The 20,963-nt window shown below is 21.8% G+C and overlaps 4 protein-coding genes across 4 annotated transcripts; 2 read left to right on the forward strand and 2 right to left on the reverse strand.

Annotated features, from left to right (window-relative positions):
- Positions 1–399: 399 nt before the first annotated feature.
- Positions 400–1,418, forward strand: SRAE_2000194700 (Hypothetical protein; the record flags this gene model as incomplete). Its single annotated transcript, XM_024652959.1, has 2 exons — positions 400–517; positions 562–1,418. 2 exons carry the CDS (start codon positions 400–402, stop codon positions 1,416–1,418), a joined length of 975 nt encoding a protein of 324 aa, XP_024506483.1.
- Positions 1,419–1,864: 446 nt separating this feature from the next.
- On the reverse strand, positions 1,865–4,087 carry SRAE_2000194800 (DNA ligase 4; the record flags this gene model as incomplete). The annotated part of the gene is made up of 1 exon (XM_024652960.1): positions 1,865–4,087. One exon carries the CDS (start codon positions 4,085–4,087, stop codon positions 1,865–1,867), a length of 2,223 nt encoding a protein of 740 aa, XP_024506484.1.
- A 3,619-nt stretch (positions 4,088–7,706) lies between these two features.
- SRAE_2000194900 (Protein-tyrosine phosphatase, receptor/non-receptor type domain and Protein-tyrosine/Dual specificity phosphatase domain and Protein-tyrosine phosphatase, catalytic domain-containing protein) lies at positions 7,707–11,280 on the forward strand (the record flags this gene model as incomplete). Its single annotated transcript, XM_024652961.1, has 3 exons — positions 7,707–10,532; positions 10,580–10,871; positions 10,919–11,280. 3 exons carry the CDS (start codon positions 7,707–7,709, stop codon positions 11,278–11,280), a joined length of 3,480 nt encoding a protein of 1,159 aa, XP_024506485.1.
- A 2,705-nt stretch (positions 11,281–13,985) lies between these two features.
- On the reverse strand, positions 13,986–19,361 carry SRAE_2000195000 (Protein eva-1 homolog C; the record flags this gene model as incomplete). Its single annotated transcript, XM_024652962.1, has 5 exons — positions 13,986–14,717; positions 14,826–15,034; positions 15,343–15,643; positions 17,096–17,301; positions 19,238–19,361. The coding sequence occupies 5 exons, from the start codon at positions 19,359–19,361 to the stop codon at positions 13,986–13,988; spliced, it is 1,572 nt and encodes a 523-aa protein (XP_024506486.1).
- Between the last annotated feature and the right edge of the window lie 1,602 nt (positions 19,362–20,963).

A 20,963-nucleotide genomic window follows, 5' to 3' on the forward strand; every position in this document is an offset into this window, starting at 1 on the left:
ATTTTTATAATAAATGTAACAAAAAAAATAGTTAGTATTTTAATGATAGAGTATATACAACCTAAAATTTTTCACATAAAATAATGGAAAATGTTCTCTAGGCAATAAATTTTAAAATTTCTAAAGAGTAGAAAAAAAAAGGTTATAATCTCTTAACAATAAATACTATGAGTACTTTACACTTTAATATAATACCATCTCAAAGAAAATGTTTACTAAGTGCGTATTTTTACAATAGTATACCTCAAAATTTATTTTGAAAAATAAAGAATTGTTTTATATTTTTAAAATAAATTTTATTAGTTTTTTTTCTGCTAACTTATTTATATTAGAGTGCAAAAACACATAACTCTTACAACGAAAAACAAAGATTATAAGTAAAAATATACATAATTTCTAATGGCGTCAAAACGTGTGATCAGTATTTACATTACAGAGCAGTTTTATCGTCATATAGACGGAACTATCCAGAAGTTTAAGTCTGTGAAGAAATATATTCAAGAAACAAGTAGGACAAGTAAGTTGCTACATTACTTTATAAATTCATTTTGTTTACATTAGCTTTAAAAAACATGCCAAAAATTAAAAGTTCTGTCATATTAAGGTCAAAAATTAAATCAGCTCCACCATTTCGTCAAAATACAGAGGTGTCATATATTATGGATACATTTGTTCAACACTGGTATACTTTAACAAAATATATCGACAAACTTTTTATGAATGTTTTTTTTTGTAAAACGACTATGGGAAGGGTGATTTGCTTACTTGCATTTTGTTTTGTTTTGCCATATGTTATACCAAATAGTATTTTTGGATTAAATACCAATGTATCGAGATATAGCCTTACTAATCTTCAATTGGCTACAGAAAAGCTCAACCCTCTTTTAAGTAGTGTTTTTCCACAACAAAGTGAATCACATTATCATTTACTTACGTTGGCAAGAGATCACATTCGGAAACGTTCACATGGATTACCGGTTATAATAACTTTTATTCATGAAAAAAGAGATAAAAGTGCTAAACTTTTTATTTACCAATACGCTAATATTACAGCTTTTCATAGTAAAAGTATGGTAACAGAAATGGAATCAAAAAAATTTGGAAGAGATAAGGAATCCTTTAAAAATTCATTAGAAAAAAGATTGGAAACAAATAATATTATAGTATTATGGAATATACAAGATCTTGAATCAGATTTACCATTAATTATTCACTCAGAAGCTGATAGTCATACTTCATCAAATAAAAATGTTTTTTGGATATTAACTGTAGAAGTTGACAGTATAGATAATGATTGTTATATAATATTGGACAAATTTTTAAAGGAAGCATGGATAGGTAATCATGAAATGTTAAATACTGATCAAATTTTACCTATTCTATCACGGATTTCAACATTTCCAATATGTTTAGAGTAACTTTAATGTAAATTATTTTAATATTATTTACTTTGTATATTAATTATCTTTAAAATATTTTTAATATTAATTCTCCTATAATATTTATCTAGCTGATGAAGTAATATGAATTATTATTTTAGTAAACAATGAAAATTTATACAGCTAATTTAATATATTAAAATGGTGAATTTGACAAAATATTAACATATTAAATGTATAAAACTTTGTAGAATTTAGTATAAACTTTATTCACATTTAAAAAATGTCTGATATTACTAATATAAAAACAACTGAAACTTTGGAGCATAAAGAAATACAACCTGAAAAATTTGTTTCATTTGATGGAAATTCTGACTTTTGTGAGAATAAATCAAAAAAGAAACATTCTGTATTCATATGTTGTGTACCAAAAGAAAAAACTGATTATCAGTATACAAAAAATGCATAGTTTATGTTTTAAATAATTATAGAAAAATATTATTAAATATATCGTTTGGAATATTTTTTTCCTCGATTAATAAATTTATATTTTGTAATGAAAATTCATTTTTTCCATAGGCTAAAATAATATCATTTTGCATGTCAATTTTTTCTAACTTTTTTCCATTTATACACCTTTCTATCCATGAAATATCTAAAATTGGGCAGAATTTTGTTTTTAATGCAGCTGCTGTTTTAATATTTAAACTATCAGTAGCTATAATAAAATTAATATATTTTGTTGGATGTACAACTATAAAAGCACCTAGAAAATAAAGAAATTTTTGAGCTTTTTTAATGCTACAATTTTGTGATGAATTAAGAACACATATAGTTAATTCTTTAAAATATTTCCAACTATCTAAATCTTTCACTTGATGAAAATTTTTTTTACTATTTAGATTGTCAATATACAAATTATTTAATGTTTTTGGTATTATTTCAATACTATTTAATCTTTTATCAAATTTTTTTTTAAAGTATTCAACATCGGAAAGTAAACTTATAATATTTTTTTCTTTCGTATTTATTATTTTTGAAATATAAATAAGTTCATTGGCACCTTGATTTACTTTAGTCCATTTTACTTCAACAATTACAATGTGATTTTGAAAAATATATCTACTATAAGGCATAGATGGCAATTTACTTTTTAACCAAATTGGCAATTTTATATAATAACTTCTAGTAATATATAATAGATCAATTAACATGTCATAAGTTGTTGATTTTGTTGTTGGATTAACTTTTAAACAAATAGTTAATTTATCATTTGAATCTCTAGCAGCTAATAAAAAATGCTTAATTTTACTTTCTTTACTAGTAAAATATTCTGCTCCAACAATGGCCATTGTAAGTGTAACAAATTTGTTGTAATTTGGTTTAATTTTAAAACAACAATGGTATATTGGCACCTTTCCAGAAATATAATAACTAGCACTGTCTCTTAATACAAAACCTTCTTGCATACAAATAATAGAATTATTTAAAAATTCAAAAAATTCCTCATAAGTTTTGACTTCTGTTTGTTTAGAAATCATAATATTTTCCTCTTCAATATTATCAAAAATGTTTTCATTTAAAATTTTTAATCTTTTTTCAAGAGGAAAATGAAATAAATTATTATTATTGTAATATAATATATCTGAAATTTGAAAACATAATTTTACGTGGGGATCTTTTGAATGCATAAACCGTGTATCATACAATGTTCCAACAGGAAAATTATCAAATTTTTCTATAATTTCTTTTGAATCCCGATACAACATCAACATTTGACCTTCTAAAATAACATTTTCAACATTTTTTTTAAATAGTGGTTCAATTTCTTGTGAAAAATTATAATTACAATTTTGATAAAATTCTGTGTAGTCATCCATAGTATCAGAAAAGAATTTATAGTACTTTCCATTGCTATATCGATGCATAATTATATGATTTCCATGATAATATTTCTCAGCTAAAAGTTTTCCATTGCAAAATTTTTTTATTGCTAAAAAATGATTTATTTTTGGACCAATTACATTTAATTTCATTGGAAAAAAAGGTTTACCAATTTCAATAGATTTTAAAAAGTTTTTAAATGTTTCTTTAGAAAACGTTTTTGGATTATAGTGATATAACAAGTCTTGGGGATGGTAACCATCATCCAATAATTGTCCTAAAAAAGGATTTATGAGGTGAAAAAGTAAAAAAAAATTCATATTTGTAATATTCTCTACTTCTGATAAAAGTATAAGAAGAAACCATTTACGTTCTAAGTTGTTCATGGTTCTTAATAACGTGGTTATAATATTTTTTGCATTATTTGTTTGTGATAAGTCATCCAACTTTTGATTAATAAAATTTACAGACAAACCTGATTGTTCATTTTTTGCCTTATATTTACTAACTAATAAATTTATCTTTGCCAATAATGACGATTCATTGATTTTCACATATTCAGTTTTTTTTAATTTTGAATCTTTATCAATAATATTTTTAAGACAAGAATATTCAAAAATAAAACAGTTATCACTGTCATTTCTTTTAGCCATTAATCGTAAGATTGGATAAATTGTATGATTTTCTTGTTTCTGTTCAAACCATCGCATTAAAAACTCTTGAAATATATTTTCTTTGATTTTATTATCATTGTTTAAAGAAATGTCTTCAAGAAGTAAACAAAAATCAAAAAATGAAAAACAATCAGCTGTTGAAGCTTTCATAATTGTAGTTAATAAAAAATATTTATAAAATAACATATGATTTAAACACTACCCCAATAATATCAATAAATGTTGCAAAAAATACCATTTAATGTTTTAAAAAACATTTCACTTTTTTAAATTCAAAATATTCAGTTGATTTAAAAGTTGAGTGTAAAGTTTGTGACGTAACTATCAAAGAATGATTAAATTAGACATTTTAATTTGAATTGTAAGAAACAATAACTATAATTGTTGTTTTTATAATAAAACATTATATAAATACTACTTATTGAATAAAGTTAATTTTTAACAAAAAAGGACTTATGCAACTAACGGTTTCCAAGAGGTCTTTTACCCAAGTACTAAAATAGCTTGCAGCTGATTCACTTCGGAGATCGGACGGGATCCAGTGCATTCAACAGAATATGATCGTAAGACAATACTACCACTTTCTGTTTCTCTAAAAAATTGAAAAAAACGCCCATTTTTGATCTTCTCAGATTATTTTAATAAAAACAAAAAAAAAGCCAAAAAATTTATTCAAATTTTTCATTGATTAACAAAATATTAAAAAATGTATTTTATAATGTTATAAAAAAACTTACTTTTTTTAATATAAAAAAATATATATTTATTTTTAGTGATATATTTTTTTTTATATTTGCATATACAATAACACCGCAAACGAATATACAAAAAAAAATATTTTTGTGAGAGAAATTTTTTGAGTTCAAAAATATGATTATTCATAAGAAGTAAAAATTAATAAAAAAATTTTTGTTTTCACTATAATGATTTATGAAAATCAAAAGTGAATGTTTTTTATCTCGGTGTAGTTTTTTAATAGTTCTCCTTCAAAGTTATTAATGGTCAAATATATCTTTACACTGTTATTATAAATGCATGGTCAATATGAATTGCTTTTGAAAAAGCCATTTGAAAAATATTCTGTATTAAAATAAACAGAAGTCATATTATATCTAGAACATTAATTAAAATTGAAAAAGTTAGAACATTAATTATAGATATTAATATATATGTTGAATTCTAAAAGTAAAACTAAAAACATTTTTACTCAATCAAACTTGGAGTATTGGAAACTGTTGAAAAATTGTGTTCAGATTAAGTATAACTTTTTTTCTTATTTTATTCTACAAAATTATGGATCTCTTTTAGAGTCACTAACGTACTTAATTAATAAAAAATAAAATAAAAAACTATTTGAAAATTTTTTAAAAATTTGAATAAATATATAGTGATTTGAATATTTGATGGTTGATAAACAGTAAAAAAATTTCAAAAAAAAGTTTTTTTATCACAATTTTAGAGGTAGAATCAGAAATCTAGAAAATTTTCTGCCAATTTCTGAATCTCTGAAAATAATAAAGCTATAGCTATGAAAATAAATATTCTAGACCTACTTTTGAATAGAAATCGAATGAAAACTAGTCCCATCTTCATAGGATAATTATTTGCTAAGATACTGGAAAGTCGGGAACAATGAATATTTTAGAAAAATTTCCGCCCTTGGTCATATCTTGTTTCAAAATCATGATAAATAAAATCAAATTTCTGCAATCGTCTTCTAATAAGTTTTCAAATGGGGTCTACCTTCAAAATTTTTTTATATCTTTAACCACTTTCGAGATATAAAAAAATGGTGACAATGGATTACGCGCGAAAAAATACCAAGCTCGGTATTTCAAGAAGGGTTAAAAATTTAAAAAAGTTTTCAACGTAAGGTATAACTTAAATTATAAAAGAAGCACAGCGCATCAAGTTTCATGGTTCTGTAACTTCATAAACTTAAGTTATCGATAGATTCATAAAACTTTTTTTTAAACATATTTCTTATCATATCTTCATTTTTAGAAGTCCTATCAAGATGTGAATAGGCTTAATGAATTTATCGTAAAAAATTGACCTAGAAACAACTGTTTATTTGTAAAATATCTCATTGTATCATAGAAGTCGAAATTTACATAAAAATATTCCCCAATTTCGCCCTCAACTTTGACAGCTCATAACTCATGAAATTTTAATTTTCGAATATTGTTGATTATATTCAAAATTCATCCCATTTCAAGGGCTATCGAATGACTATAGTGGCATATTCAAATTCTAAAAAAAGTTCTTCATTTTTGGTCACAGTTTTAGAGGTAAAGTCGGAAATTTAGAATATTTTTAGCCAATTTCTGAATCTTTGAAAATAATAATGTCATAGCTGTAAAAATTAATATTCTAGACCTACTTTTGAATAGAAATCGAATGAAACTAGTCCCATCTTCATAGGATCATTATTTGCTGAGATACTTAAAAGTTGGGAACAATGAATATTTTAGAAAAATTTCCGCCCTTGGTCATATCTTGTTTCAAAATCATGATAAATAAAATCAAATTTCTGCAATCGTCTTCTAATAAGTTTTCAAGTGGTGTCTACCTTCAAAATTTTTTTATATCTTTAAGTACTTGCGAGATATAAAAAAATGGTGACAATGGATTACGCGCGAAAAAGTACCAAGGTTTATATCTCAAGAACGGTTGAAAATTTGAAAATATTTACAACGTAGGGTATGTCTTAAATTATGAAAGAAGGCCAGCGCATCAAATTTCATGGACCTATGACTTCATTAACCTGAGTTATCGCTAGATTCTGAAAACTTTTTTCAAAACATATTTCTTATCATATCTTCATTTTTAGAAGTCCTATAAAGATGTGAATAGGCTTAATGAATTTCTCGTAAAAAATTGATCTAGAAGCAACTGTTTATTTGTAAAATATCTCATTGTATCATAGAAGTCGAGATTTACAAAAAAATATTCCTCAATTTCGCTCCTCAACTTTGAATCCTTATAACTCCTGAAGTTTTAATTTTTGAAGATTGTTGATTATATTCAAAATTCATCCCATTTCAAGAGCTATCGAATGACTATAGTGGCATATTCAAATTCCAAAAAAAGTTGTTTTTTTTTAATTACGTATTCTTCTTTATTTCTTTATTATTTTAGTATAAAATTTTTTTATTAACTCAACATTGTAATTTAAAAAAAAAACCTAATTATATTATTCAAATATTTAAAAATAATTTCTAGAACGTCAGTGACTCTAAAATTAAGCCCAAAATTAGTTTTTGAAAATAAATTATTTAACTGAAACAATAAAACATAATTTAAAAATTTTGTAAAATTATAAATAAAACTTTTCATAACGTTATTAATTTAAATCAATTTCTACTTTAATTTGTTCAAAACATGTTCACTTTTTAAACAATTTATAATATATCAATTTTTTGATCAATTGAAATCATAACAAAATATGCACAATAAAAAATTAAAATAAATATCTTTAATTATAATTGTACTGTTTCAATTCGATTTTTCATAGGATTTATAATATCTTCTAAGCTTATAAAATATATAATATTAAATTATAAAATTATTGTAATATCAGATAACTTTGAAGAAAGTTATTTTTTTCAAAAATGCTTTTATTGTAATATTTGATAATATTTAAATATTAATATTATATTATGATTATTTTTCTTAATAATTTAAATTAATTGAATATAACATTCAAATTTTTATTTTCAAAATAATATTTTATAATGTTGCATTTTTAACCAAATAACAAACTACAATGTTCCGGGTTCTACATCACTTCACAACCACATGGCTGCTGTTTCAAATTATCACTTACTGTGAAGGAACTATTCATTGGACTTTGTTTCCTTCTGTTTCTCCAAATGTCACTAACAATACCTTTCCAGTGACTATCAATTCAGAATCAACATCAGATGTAATACTTGTGAAATGTCCATACACAATTTATAGACACTCAAATGTTGGAGATTCCTTTACTTCTCATGATTCATTAGCGTCGTCAAAAATAACAATTGAAAATGAAAAAAAAATCTTTGTTTGGATACCGTTGTCACACAATGTACTTGGACATAGTATGGTCACTTGTGGAACTATTAATATAAAAGGTATTGACAATAGACTTACACCTTACAACTGGATTTTCAAATTCAATTGGCAGTCTGAACCAAAACCATTAGAAATAGCAAAGAGAGAGAAAATATCAAAAACACTTCCCTTACCTAGTAATTGTAGCAACGATCCAACTAAAGTTGTCAAATTCACCAAAGATGAACAAGGTAATATGAAACGTGTCAATATAAATAATGGTGAATTGAAGGAAGCAGATGAATTACCTCATCCCAATAAATTGTATTATTATTTTTTGGTACCAGAAGAAAATTCTACTATGGTACATGTACCTCCCTGTGCAATTGTTAGAGCAGTTAATGAAAAACCAGAAATAAAAATTAATGGCCAAGAACATCCAGTATCTCCAAGGAACAACAAAATTTATGTTATTAAACGAGAAACAATGACGGAAGTCTTCAATATAAAACTTCACTTGATGTCTCCAGATGCTCCTGATTTCTATAAAGGTGAAAAAATTTTAATGAAAGAAATGAGATATGCAGAGTCAAGTATTACAGACATACCAAATACTGATGAAATGATAATGGACAGTTTTACTTTAAATCAATTTAAAATACTGAAGTTTACCTACAACTATCCAACAATTGAAAATGATAACGTTGTAGAAAAAATGTATTATTTCGGACCAATGAAAGATGATTATACACTTCCAAATCAGGACATATTATATCTGGCAAATGAAACGTCCATTCAACCAAATTGTACTATTAATGGAATCACATATGGATATTTTGATTCTCTCACTTATGAAAATAAAAATATTAAATTAAATGACTTTATTAATAATGAAAAAGATAATTTTGAACGTTCTGGTGATTATATTATTTTAAAAAATATTAAAACCAACATAATATTTTTAAATTGCCGTTATATTACTCCAACTGGAAGTGTTACTTTAACTCAAACATTTATAAAAGGAAAAAAAGTATTTATGGGAAAAAATGAAAAAGGTGAAGAAGAATATAAATTAATACCAATAAGTGATGGATCAGAATATGAAAAAATATTAGCTGAACAAGATCAAAAGATAGCAGCTATGAAAAAATCATTTTTTGAAAGGCTTAAAGATAATATTGGAGCTGGTGGTGCATATGGAATAATAATTGGAATTATTTTAATTATTCTAGTCATTATAACAATTGCTGCTATATTCTGTTACATTAAATTATTAAGACCAATTATTATAAAAAAGAAAATTATAAAAACATATCCTAATATATTTGAATTATGGGATCAAATATCAAAACAAGACTTAGAAACGTATTCTGAAAATGGTATAAAAAAAGAATATATTTCAGATGGTGTACAAAATTTTGAGTATAAAAAAATAGAAGAAGGTGGTGAAGAAATTTTTACTGATACAATCTCTCTTTTTAATAAAAATTTAGTCAATTGTTTTAAAGATATTAATGAAGAAATAACTGCTTATTGTATTAATAATATATCACCAGAAAGAAAGTATATTATATCAGATGGACCAACAAAAGAAAAAATAAATTATTTTTGGGAGTTGTTATATCGTGAAAATGTCAAAGTAGTTGTTACATTTATTGATCAACAGAATAATGATATTTCAATTGATGATAAAAATTTTAATTATTGGCCAAAAAAGAAAGAAAAATATGGAAATGTAACTGTTCAATTTATAAAAAATTTATCAGTAGATGAAGCAACTCATTTATCAATTACTAAATTTGAAATGACCGTAAATGTAGGAAAACCAAAAGAATTAACTTTATTTCAAGTTAACAATTGGAATGAACATGAAATTCCTAGATCTGATCTTTATCTTACCAAGTTATATGAAGTTATTTCTCCATATACAGGTGGTAGTAAAATTCTTATTCATTCTTCACATCAACCTGACAATCGTGTTTATATATTTATGTATTTTTCTTGTATTTTTGAAGTCATGAAAAAAGATATAAATTCTACCAATCCAATGATAATTATAAAAAATATTCGTGAAAACTTTTATGGTGGAAGTATTTCAGCTATAGAATATACATATATTATTAAATCTCTCATTTCATATTTTATGGAACAAAATATGCTTATTGATTTAATAAATCATGGATTATCATTTACTGAACAATATAATAATTATAAATATAAATTTGATATTTATGAATCATATGAAGATAGTTCTATTAAAAGTTTTATAAAATTTGTTGGTTTGATTGACTATGGAAAATTAAGATATTTTTATGAACGATTTATTAAAACACAAATAATTAATGAAAAAGTTTTAAACAAAAAATGTTCCCGTTATTATGCTGTTCTTAAAACAGAAAGAAAAAATAAGATACGATATCCAGAAATTCCATGTTTTGATAGAAATTCAATAAATATTGGAGAAAAAGATTCTACTAATGTTGAAGGATTTATTCATGCTAATGAAATGATTTATAAATATGGTGAAGAAAAAGAAAGAAAAATTATTATGTGTCAGGTAAGAATTTATAAATATTTTTTAAATATATAACATATTTTTTTTAGGCACCATTAAAAGAAACTGTTGATGATACATATGATATAATTTTTAAATATCAGATTGAAGTAATAGCAGTTCTTATTAATGAAAATGAATTAAAGAAACAAAATAAATGCTATCCTTACTTTTCTTTAAATCTCAAAGATAATAGTTCTAAAAATTATTCACTTACAAATAAAGGTGGTCAACTTGATAAGAATAAATGTTATTATGAGTATGATTGTATACTTACTCAATTGTCTACAAACAAAACAAAAAATTTTAAACTACTTCATTATATAAATTGGCCTGATAAAAGTAAGCTTGTTTAATTAAAAAAAATTTTTTTAAATTATGTCTTCTAGATGTACCTTCTGATAAAAAATCTTTCAATGGATTTTTCAAAAGATTAATTGAATTGAACAAAAATGATTATTTAATGATTCAGTGTAGTTCAGGTGTTGGAAGAACTGGTACACTTGCATTAATAATTTATATGATTGATATGATTAAATTAAAAAAATCATTCGATCCTATTAAATGTTTAGATTATATCAGACAACGTCGCTACAAGGCAGTACAAACTCCAAATCAATTTTTCTTTGCTCTATCTTTTCTTTATGAGCATTTCAAAAATCGGATAGTTTCTGTAAATGCTGAAATATATGATAAATTTATGAAATTAGTACAAACATTACTTGAAGAAGAAAAAATAACTATAAATTAATAATTTATATATTATAATATCATTTTATAATAAATTGTTTTGTCACGAGCACACACAAAATATTGTGTTTTTATAATTAATTAAAATAAAAACTTTAAATAATCTTTTTTTACTACAATGAACAAATGACTTAAATTGATTATTATTTTTACTTGTAACTAGTATAAAATAATTTTATTATCATATTTAAAAATCTTTACATTTTACAATTTATTTAATTTTTTATTTGAAAAAAAAATTTAACAATTAAAAAAAGTAATTTTAATAAAAAAAATTGAAATAATAACTTATATCAATAATGAATTACTTTTAAAATTTTATTACAATATCTGTATGTATAAATTTTCAATATAATTATCAACCCTTACATTGCAGTGTAGAATGATAAATATAATTTAAAAGAGAAAGATAGAAAGTGGCAGTAGTGTCTTACGCTCATATCCTGCTGAATGCACCGGATCCCGTCCGATCTCCGAAGTGAATCAGCTGCGAGCTATCTTAGTACTTGGATGGGAGACCTCCTGGGAACCGTTAGTGGCGTAAGTCTTCTTTTTTAAAAAAATAATAACTATTATTTATATTAAAAGATAAATATTTTCTTTTAATTTATTTAATATATGTTAAACAAATTAAAAGTTAATATTTTTGATAAAATTGGAACCATCAATTAATCACCTTTAGTTGAAAATTTTTTAAATATTTTTATTACTTTAACTGGACAAGATGAAATTGTCTTTAATTACATTGTTAATGAACTTTAAAATTTCTTCACTTCTGAAAATTATACATTACTTAAAATAGTTATGTAATTTTTTTCAAAATTTACCAAACTTTTATCAAATATTTAATATTTTATGAAAAATGTTAATATATATACATTGGATCATGAACAATATTATATGATTTATTCCAAGTTAGGGTTTACCTTTCTGCCAATAAATTCAATTAGATGTTTTATGGTATAAAAATTTTTTAAATTTAATCTTATTGAAGCATTCCTTATTATTTATATCACAGATCTTATATTAACTTTTCAATCAAATATATATTCTGAATCTGAAAAGTTTGAACTTATTTATAAAATTATTTTAAAAATATCTGTTAAATTGTTAAGTTTGAAAAAATGAATCATTTTCATAGAGAGAAAAAACTTTCATTTTTGTAAAAACAAAAGAAAAACTTAAAATATATTCTTTAATTTTTTTATTAGTTAACAAAATTTTATGAAATAAATTTTATAATACGTTGGAAAAAATATCATAGCTTATTATCAAAAAATATATAATATTGTTTTTAAGTGATACTTTGTTTGCATTTACATATACATAAACATCACACATTACAATACAAAAACAATATTTTACAAGATAAAATCTTTTACTTAAAAATATGATAATTTTTAAAATGTTAAAATTGATAATATTTTTTTGTTTTCATCAGAATAACTTTAGAAAATCAAAAGTATACGTTTTTATTGTGTATGTATATCCTAATATGTAACTTTTTATTAATGACAATTTAAATTAATCAGAAATTTAAATATAATTTTTTTTATTGGAAAAAAAAAAATGACATTTTAACTTTTCTTGTTACAAAAATATAGAAAAAAAAAATTTTTGTTATAAAATGATAAAATTCTATTGACAACAAAACATATCAAATACAATAAGATAGATTATCACTATTTTGTTTTTTTTTGTGATATCAATAGATAAAAATTTTAAAATTATAAACTTTTAAGAATTTTTTTTTCGATCATATAATATATTTTTATAAATTATATCATACCATAAAAATTAATAAAATTCATTTTTTAAAACATTCAACTTCATCTTTTTTATTAAAAATATTTTTTATTTAACAAAATAATTGAAAAGACAATAAAATAGTTGGTATACATAAAATTAAAAGCTTGAATATCTATAATTATCATACTAAATATACCTCATTCTTCATTATATTCTTCTAAAAATTATTTATATAAGTAATATCAAAAATTTTAAACTAAAAAAAAAATGTTTTAGGAAAATAATAATTTAGTAAATTGAAATGGCACAATTAAAGGCTTGTATATTAAATATATAAAATTTATTTTATGTACAATTGAGCTTGTTTTAATGCATTTGAGTTTTATGTTAAAAAAAAATCTTTTGATTTATTTAAAAAAAAGAAAGAACAAAAACAAATAAAATATTAATATTTTTTTATAAAATATTTTAATATATATAGTAGTACAAAATAAATAAAATTTTACAACAATTTTACAACATCTATCTGTCAAAGTTTTAATTTGATGGGAAATTTTTTCACAATCACAACACAAAAATATTAAAATTAAAATATATTTATATCTATATTACTATGTACATAATAAGAGATCATTTAGAATCAATTTTTTTTGTTTTATATTTTAACTTATATAGTATTAGTTAAATATATGTATTTTTTTTTAATTTAAAAATTAATTAATATTAAAAATATAAATAATATTTTAGTAAGAATATAATGAGAATGTGATTAAGAAAATACAATAAATTAAAGATTTATAATTTCTTAAAGAAAAGCATATGCTATTAATTTTCCCCTAAAAAATATTTTTATGATCATAAATAGAAATGTTATTGATGATATATATGGACAAAAATTATGTACAAAAAGACAAAATACCTAGAAATTTTTAATACTTTAAATGAAGAAATAATTTTCTAGCAATAATTATATCTTCCAGATAGTTTAAGTGGTGGTGGAGGAATTGATGAGTCGTATCTTCCATTATTCATTATCCGATTTTCATCAAGACCATAGCTAGGTGATGAATAAATTCTTTCCATATCTGTATATTGAAAACTTGTATTAGAACCAGATCCTCCATACATATCTGGTTCTGAGGGGTTAAAATATAGGGGTGAATTTCCACTACTTGATCCTATTAATAATGACATTTCACCATTATTTGGTTTAATTACCTTTGAAGGTAATATATTTTCTTTATTCATTCCATGTGATTTTTTAGTATATTGAGCAATAAATACTAAAAGTAAAAGTATAACACCTACAGCTATAGAAATTCCAAAATAAAGAATACATCTTTCTTTATTATTTTTTATAAAATCTATTATAGCATAAAATTCTTTAGCTAAGTCAATTGCATCCAAATTTTCTGTAGTAGATTCACTTAATGATTGTTTTGATATTTTGTAATCCTCTAATTCAACATGATGATATATTTTTTCCTCAATATGCGGTTCATCTCTTTGAAAAACAATTTCTTTATTAACATCATCTCCATTAATATTAAATTTTATTTGCGGTGCCTTTTTATTTATATTGACTTGTTCTGAATCATCATCATTCTCATTGTATTGGTCATAATCCTCCTCTTCTTCATCAACCTCTTCATTAATCATCTTATCTTGTGCTTGTTTTTCTTTAAACTCCTATAATTAAACAAAATATAAGGATATATTACGTAGTTAAAAAAACAAAAAACTATGCCGATTAATGTTTGTATAAATAAAATTAATAATTTTAAGTTATTTTATTACCTTTTTCATTACATCTAATGTATCCAGCTGTCCTTTAATAGCAGCATCTGAGAAAACTTCATCATTTATACACATATAAATGATACTTAAACTTTTTTCACCATTACTTTTACAAGGTGTTCCTAAGAAGTAATCATTAACAGCCATAGCACAATTTGACTTTGCATGACATTCTTGAAGAATTTGAGGAAGAACATCAATAAGACAATCTAAATATATAATAAATTATTAATTATCCTTATTTATTTTTATTACTTAATATTTTTAAAAATTATAATAGTATAATATATAGATATCATAATTACACCTGGTAACTAATCAACTTTTTTATCCCTTAATACATTAATTATACTTTTATAATAATGATGTTTCTATAGTTACAAATAATACATTACCATCTGGAAATGTTTTTTTTTTGTTTAATCTCAATACTACTAATCTATACAGTTACCCAAATTATTAAGAATAAATTAAAAGTTTAATAAATGAAAAAAAAAGATAATAAAAAAAAACATACCATTTTCAACACCTGTTATTTTATTATTATTTGCCTTAAAGTTGGAGGCACATTTTGTGGCACCAATACCATTTATATTTCGACCCCAGGTTGCTGAGTAAATTGAAAGTCTTTTGTTAGCCTTACATGTTAATTGTAATTGTGTTCCATCACAAAAATGTTGATCCTCAAAACTTATTGGTTTACATTTATATGACATCTGAAGGTATTTGGAGGTTTCTGGACATGGATCTCTATCAACAAAGGATGACTTAACCGTTATCCGACATTTTCTTTTTCCCTCACAAAGTTCTTTTAACTTCTAAAAATAAATTATATTTATTTTAGCATTTATTTTTTTTTTTCTAACATATTTTTTATAAAAATTTTCTATTTATCAAAAATAGTAATAATCCTTTACAAATGTTATTATAAATAACACTATGTAAATATTTTATTATATATACACATTGAAAAATAGAAGTTAATAAATATAAAATTTTTCCTAAAAAGTTTAATTGCACTTAACATTTTTTTTTTTAATAGTTTAAGAAAATATAAAAAAAAGAAGCATATTTATGTTTGAAGAACACAATTTTCACTTGAATTATTGCAATATCAATTTATTATAATTTAATAATTTTTTTTTTACCATAAATGTATTTTTATTTTAATAATACTTATTTATAGTTTTAGTTTGTTTTTTTTTTTAATTTTATTGTTGTAAATATATTGTTATTAACAGTTAATTATTAACTTTTAGTTCTAACTTTCTATTATTTTTAAATGTATCTTGTAAAGTATTATCACATAAAATTGATAATTAAATCTAAAATAACCCCCTATAGGGTTATGAAATCTTATTGAAGTAGTGCATTTAACATTTTCGAGTGTTAGTGAACGTCCATTAAAGGAAGTACATTTGTTTGAACAACTTAAAATTAAAGACACTTTCCCGCAAATTGAAGTTTTCATTAGTTTCTACTTAAATAAAGAAAAGAAGAGATAATTATTTCCGGAAAAATATTAAATAAACTTGTTAATGCACTACTCCCTTATACAACTAATATTAACAGATAAAAATATATTACTTGTGAAATTTGAGTTAAATGCTTATGTAGAATGAGATATAAGATATACATATAAATAGGTACTTTGAAAATTAATAAAATTGACAAATTTAATAAAATTAATATTTTGAATAATTGGTATACTTTTAAATATGTACTTATTTGTTCTAAAAGTTTAATAAGTCACTTAACAAACTATCTTAAAATCATTTTATTATATATCAATAATATGATAAATTAATTTATTTTAACTTTTATTAAACTTTTTAAAATAAGAAACCCCCTTGTCATAAAACTTATTTCTTTTATAATTATTATATAGAAAACTAATTATATATATGTATATATATTATACATATATATCTTTAAAATATATAAAAAGAGTTAATCCCAAAATGATAATACTTATAATTGCATAATAATATAAGCAAAAGTCTTAATTAAGACATCTTTTTTATTAAACTATAGTATTTCATTAACTAAATGGTTTATCAAAATAATGAAATCAACTTATGCTCTAAAAATTAATATCTTTTACTATACAATTTTTCCATATGGTATATCAATTATAGGGAAAAATAAATTTATAACTTATTTAAGTAAACTTTAATTATACTTCAACTTGATTAATTAGCATTATAATATATATTGTCAGGAAAATTTAATTGTTAAAAAATATATATATTATTTCTTTTATAACTTACCATATCAGCTTCAGGAACATCACATGTTGTATCTTCTCTCCTAATAATATAATTTTTTGGTGCTGGGCATAATTCTGTACTTGGAATAAGTCTCCCAAAAAAACTATGTGTTATAATAATATGTGTATTTTTGGGACAACTTAATGTAACTTTTTCATTTTCACATGCTAATATTTGATTATTTTTTAATGATTCAAACATCAAAGCTAAAAATTAATTAATTATTAGTTTTTGTTTAATTTTAATAAAAATTAATATAGGAAAATTTTTGCAATAAATAATAAAAGAATATAAAATGACTCATTATAATATAATGATTCATTATATAAAAATACTAGGAATAAAATTAATATCATACAAAAGCATTGGATTAATGGACGGCTTAAAAAAAGAAAAATAAATTTTTTTTTCCTCCAACAAACAAAAGGTCAAAAAAAGTTATAAAATATTTGCCTCATTACTAATATTGTATTTATTATTCTTAATCTTTTTTTTTTAATTACTTTTTTTATTTATCTTCACCTAATTATTTATTCTTTTATTTTCAATACAATTATTAAATTGTCATCAAAGAACTAGATATTTCATTTATTATTATTGTTTTTTTTTTTTCTCAAATATATATCAAATATATAATAAAGTCTCTAAAATTATTTCTTACTTTTCTTTTAAAAAGATAAATTTTTAATGAAATTATTATAAATGAATTTTAATTAAATTTTTTTCCCTCAAAATAATATATTTATTATAAATTAAAAATTTATTTTCAAAAATATATATAAAGTGTCAAGTTATATTTTTAAAATATATCTCCAACAATATAATTTTATATATTTTAACATGAAAATTTTTATCAAAAAGAAAAACTTTTTAAAGTTATATTTTAATATTTTTGATGTAAAAGGTTACAATAGAGATAATATATATATATGATGTGATAATTGTTATTGCGTGTCTATGTGTATACCTTTTAAAGTATATATATATTTTTCTATAGAATATTAAAATAAAAATTTATATCAGGTTTCTTTTTAATTTTCAATTCTTATAATTATTTTTACCAAACTTGAAAGTTTAATCTTTTTAAAGAAAATGGATTATGATAGTGAATGTATGTGTATATTTTGTATAATGACATCTGCCATAGACAGTGGGATATTCGTGGTGAAGAAGAAGATGATATGATTTTTATGATGGCACTATTTAACAGTCTATTAGGTTTTAACAAGTTATGTGACATTTACAGCTTAACAATTTGCTTTTGAAACTTTGTAATCTAAATTCATGATTATTGAAGTGTTAATAAATTATGAGACAGATGTCTTGATATATTTTATAGAAATTAAATGATGGATAACATTATTATTGTTCTTATAACAATCAACAAACACAAAAAAAAATATATAATATAATCCTATTAATTATTAAAGTTTATTGAAACTAAATATATTTAAATATATGTCAAAAGATGGATCATAATTATTTTTTTTTTTTAAATAATATTAGTCAAGTATCTAATCTTTAATGTAAACAGTAGTAAACTATAAATCATTAATTGATATTTGTTTACTTCAACCTATACATATGTCATTATTATCATAATTTTAAATAACATTTCTCATGTAAATGTCTTCTTATCAAGTAAAAGTTTAATATTTGTTTACCTCATCTAACAATTTCTGAACACCTGGTTGGTTATTTTAAAAATAATATATAGCTTATTTGGAATTTAAAGGTGTTGACATGGAAAATATATAAGTTATTTACTATGATAGGAACACACTTAATATATTAACTTTATAAATATGTAATTGATAACACTATTTATCAAAATACTTCTAAACATATTATAACAAAATTCTTTGGTCTTATATTTTAACCAACAAAAAGATAAAATAACTTTAGATAAAAAGGCATATCTAAGCAATCACTAAAGCAAATATTTAATTTATGGAAATATTTTTTTAAGCATTTAAGGTATTAAAAGCGTGTTATTTCCTTACAAAACTTTAAATTAACATCTTTCAGGAGTTCTAAAGTGAATGAAGAGTGATAAAATTATTAAATAATAAAAAAAAAAGTAGTATCAAAATTAAATTAGATTTATAAATAACTTTTAATTAAAAGAGAAAAAAAACTTACCATCTATTGTCTTTTGAGAAACATAATTTTTGACTCTCACTTCAGCATTAAGATATAAAACTAAAGAAAGTAGTACCAATAAAATAATTACAAATTTTATTCCTCCAACAACAAAAGATGCCATATTTTTTGTAAAAATTGTATATCAAAAAAATAAAATATAGATATAAAATTGTTAATAAACAATTCAACAAAACTCCTTCTTTTAACTTTACTTATTTTTAATTAAACCTATAAAAAAAAATTTAATATTTTGTCATGAAAAATATATATATAAATGTTACTGTATATTGTAAAGAATTAATTAAGATAAAAAATTTTAATATCAAGTAATATGATGGAAAATATTAATTATTATACTTATATAGAAGAAGTATAATTTATTTATTTACTATAAAATAATGAAGAAAAAAAATATAATTATTAAGCAAATAAATTTTAAGAGTATTTAATTTTAAGATTTAGTTTTTTTTTTTTATAAGTTAGGCAATGAAAAAAAAAAGAAAATAGTTATCATAAATTATGATGGATTAGATATTGTATAATGAATCTCTTGTAGAGGATAAAAATAATAAAGAAATTTAATGTAATCAATCAAAGGATTAAAAAACATTTTCAATTTTTTTATAATATTAGAATTAGCTCCATTAAAGGTAATTAGCCGCCATCCCTACTACTGTTATTTTAGGTTCATCTTAATAAACAGATCATTAAAAACATACTTTTTTTTATTTATCTTATTTTGTTTATAGGGGGTAAAAAAAAAAAGAAAGTATTTATAAAAATATATTTTAAAAACAATATATTTATTTATATATTATTTCAAAAATTTTCAAAAAAAAAAATAATAAATACCTTATAATAGAAAATTTGTCAAAAGAATATTTCTAAATTTACATATATTAACGCTTCTCTTACTATAAGAGAATTATTTATGTATCCTAAAATATTGTTATATACATTAATAGTTATACTGAAAAAAGAGAAGAGGTGGAGTTAAATATTTAATAGTTATGAAGAAGGTTGCTTATAAAATTTATAAAGGATGTATTATATTAATAAATATATGTTAATTTATATTTAAAGAAATATATAATAAAAAAAAAATTTGTTAAGAAATAATTTAAATATTATTAAAATTTTTTATTAAAAAAAAAGATATTTATCATTTACTTTATATTTTTTTTAAATACTAAATATAAAATAGAAAGAAAAAAGAATTAAAAAAAAAAAAAAACTTAATAACAAGTAGTATTTACTTTTTAAGTGCTTATAACATTTACTTTTACTTTTATACTATATATATTACGCCACACATTCTTATTAAACTTCCATAAAACTTTCGTGGCCAGGAATTGTTAAATTGTAAAAATGTCTTGATTAATCAAAAAATCTAATTTATGAGGCACTGAATCTGTTTATAATAGTAAGTTATGTTAAAAACAGAAATAAATACAATTCAATCATTAAGAATAGATTATGATAGAATGATAGTTATTGCGTAGGAAAAAGTAATCTTTATTATTATATGGATGAATTGCAAACAGAGGTAATGAATGTTTTATGAAGATCACTTAAGAGATAAATAATTAATTAATGATTATTTTACTAACATGTTTATAAGAATAATTACTTTCTACAATGATATGATACCTAATCTGTGTTAAAGTCTTTTTTTTTTTTGTTAAATATATATATAACAAATGATAATAATATTAATAAATTA

This window comes from Strongyloides ratti (genome assembly GCF_001040885.1).
Source record: "Strongyloides ratti genome assembly S_ratti_ED321, chromosome : 2".
Lineage (NCBI taxonomy): Eukaryota > Metazoa > Nematoda > Chromadorea > Rhabditida > Strongyloididae > Strongyloides > Strongyloides ratti.